We start from the raw sequence: 3261 nt of genomic DNA on the forward strand, positions 1-3261 counted from the left end.
CTATATCCATATGTGATCCATGAAAACACTGTAAAGCGTATGACTTTAAAAAACAGTTGAGATAGCATGGAGGAAATAACCCCCAAAAAGAGACTACTTCCTGCCTCTGTGCATTTGCACTTGCTGAACCTGCTGTCTAGACGCCCTTCCCCTAGACGCCCACAGGGCTGGCTCCTTCAGGTCATGCCAATCACTGGTCAAATGTCACCTCCTCAGAGAGGTCTCCCTATACCTCCCTGGCTAAAATCATCTGCACCCCTGCTGTCCATGTCCCTTCTCTCCCTGTTCCAAGCTTTTTATCTATCGCACTTATGATCATCTGTCATGTATTTCACTTACTCTTTATTTATTGTCCGTATCCCCACTGGAAGTCAGCTTGAGGAGAGCAGGACCACAGCATGGTACATGGCACATACAGATGTGCAATGAAGGTTTGCTGAATTAATGAATAAGGTAGCAGATAAGAGGCAGGATAGTGCTCTTTCTACACACTGACAAAAAAAAGCCAAGGCAGTCTGGAAATGACAGTTCAGCCCCAGCAGTTCATACTGGTGTGGGAATGAGCACATCCCAGTGGACTTCCCTGAATGTTTCTGAGGAATTGGGGTCCTGCAAAAGCATGGTGCTTCTGCTTCCAGCCTGCTTTGACTGTCTCCCAGCATGGGCCCCCTCCCCAGTGGGAACAGAAAACTATGACACTGCAGAAAGGGGACTCAGAGTTCAGGGTTCCTTACAGCACCTGGGGTAGAGCACTGAAGCTGGTGGCTGGACCATGTCTGGATCTATTCCCCTGCCCACTTCATTCCCATCAGCGGGAGCTGGAGCCAATTGCTGCTGCTCCCAGTAGGAGGCTTAAGATCCTCTGCCTCACTGCGAATTCCCAAGGGGACCCAGGCCCCCTTCTGCTCGTCCCTTGTATATATAGGTCTCCCCTATCTTCCTTTGCCTGCCTTGCCTGTGTCTGAAACACTTGTCTTAGCACTGGGTATGTGGCTCTGAGCTCAGCCTACAGAGCCCAATCCCAGCTCTAACACCTTCTGAGCCACACCTTTCTGAGCCTCAGTGTCCTCTATCTGTAAAATGGGCACAATAATAGTAATTGGTTCATAGGCTGTGTAAAGATTGAAAGATATTGTGCACACTAAGCAATCAACATAGTACCTGGTGCACAGTCAATACCTATTGTTAAACTTTATTCTCATCTCTGTCCTTTTGGGCTGAGACCTGCCAATGTCCTGCATGGGCTGACCATTAGGGAGCTTTGGCCCTGTCTGTTTCCTGATTTCTGCCAAGAATTCTGAGACTTCTCTACCCCTTACCTTATCCTAGGAGCCAGGCCTGATGCTATGTGCCTTCATGCCTGGCCCTTCTCCTCTCTTAACCTCAGTCTTCCCATCTGTAGAATGGCCACAGGTTAGGCATGATCACCTCCAGGGTTCCAGGAGTTCTGATGTCTTTCCATAACTTACCCTTTTCTTGTGGAAACACCCTCGATGCTCCCCACATCCCAGCAGAAGCTCCTTCCTTTTTTGGGTGGGGGGCACTTGCTATATGGAAATCTGAACCCTTGACCTTGATGTTACAACACTACACTCTAACCAACTGAGTTAACCTGGCCAGCCCCTTCCTAACACTTTCACGACCAGCTGCTGCCAACCCTCATCTCCTGCCACTTTCTGCATACCCTCTCCACTCTGGCCATAGCGAAGTCCTTTTCATTCTCTGAAGTGCCCTGTGCTCACTCCCTTAGCACTTTTGTGTAGCTGTTCCCCCTGCCTGGAATCCCCTTCTCCCACTTCTACCTGGCTAACTCCTCCTCAGCCCTTTCTGACACCCCCTCAAATACATTAGAGGTGTTCCCCTGGTCCCTAAGCTCCACTCTAGCAGCATTTCTCACACTACAGGGCCTAAGCTGTGAATTCCCCCACTGCTGGGACCATGTATAGCATACCCCTCTGGTCTCAGCCCAGCCAAGGGCTCTCTGGCTGCTTCCCCAGTTAACAAAGGAATAAATGAATATAAGGACCCCTCAGTACCCTGGCAATCCTCTGGAGCCAAGATTTTTTCCAGGCCCCTCATGATGCTGGGGGAGAGTGGCCCTGGGGACGTACCTTGCAGGTGTACTCGATGCCTGTGGGGCAGTGCAGGGCCCGGTAGGCCCGCCCACCCTCCTCGGGCTCTAGGAGGACATAGGGCCCAAGCCGGGAGGCAGTGGCCACAGCAGGTTCATGGGCTGGAGCAGGCAGTGGGCTCAGGGGCAGCAGGCAGGCCGTCGGCCTCGGCTGGGGCTCACTTCGAGCTCGTTTCCGGGTGGGACAATCGATGTCTAAGTCATCATACAACTCCAACCGCTTCTTCCTGGAGGGGGCGCCCGCAGGGGCAGCCAGAGGGGCAGCTTGCATCTAGAAAAAGGGGAGAAAGGCACTGAGGTAAGGCTGTTTGGTGGCCCCTCTCTTTCCCTGCTTGGGTGGAAGGTACATCGGAACAGCCTTTTGGAGAGGTGATTCGGCAGCGTGTGTTAAAATCACAAAAGTACACACTCTTGACTGGGTGTCCTGTCTCTGGGAATTCATCCTCCAGTTAAACTGCTCATAAAAAAATTAAATATGTGGGGCTGGCCCCGTGGCGCACTTGGGAGAGTGCGGCGCTTGGGAGTGCAGCGGCGCTCCCGCCACGGGTTCAGATCCTATATAAGGATGGCCGGTGCGCTCACCGGCTGAGCGTGGTGCGGGTGACACCAAGCCAAGGGTTGCATCCCCTTACCGGTCACAATAGAGACAAAAAAAAAAAAAATTAAATATGTGAAAGGCTGTTCATCAGAGCCTCATGTCTAAGAGTAAAAGACAGGAAATACCGCAATAGTTCAACAGTAGAAGGCTAGTTAGGGCTGGCTGGTTAGCTCAGTTGGTTAGAGTACGGTACTGATAACACCAAGGTCTAGAGTTCAATCCCTGTGCCTGCCAGCCACAAAAAAAATAATAATAAAAGAATAAAAATAGAAAGCTAGTCAAAATATCATAGTACATAGGGCTGGCCCGTGGCTCACTCAGGAAAGTGTGATGCTGATAACACCAAGGCCGCTGGTTCGGATCCTATATAGGGATGGCTGGTGCGCTCACAGCGCTCACTGGCTGAGCGCGGTGCAGCCGGTCTCAAAAAAGGACAAAAAAAAAAAAAAAGAATATATATGGGGGTACTTCAAAAAGTTCATGGAAAGACTTACATTACCCTTTTTTTTTTTTTTTTTTTTTTTTTTTTTTT

General features: G+C 50.4%; 1 protein-coding gene across 1 annotated transcript in view; it reads right to left on the reverse strand.

The window, feature by feature from the left end:
• Positions 1–3261, reverse strand: part of TRIB3 (tribbles pseudokinase 3) — a 14301-nt gene that overhangs the window by 6888 nt on the left and 4152 nt on the right. Inside the window, exon 2 of the mRNA XM_008587695.1 lies at positions 2112–2402. Within this exon, the coding sequence (XP_008585917.1) occupies positions 2112–2402 (291 nt within the window). The remainder of the gene's footprint in view (positions 1–2111; positions 2403–3261) is intronic.

Source organism: Galeopterus variegatus, unplaced genomic scaffold (assembly GCF_000696425.1).
Source record: "Galeopterus variegatus unplaced genomic scaffold, G_variegatus-3.0.2 Scaffold4500, whole genome shotgun sequence".
Classification (NCBI taxonomy): Eukaryota; Metazoa; Chordata; class Mammalia; order Dermoptera; family Cynocephalidae; genus Galeopterus; species Galeopterus variegatus.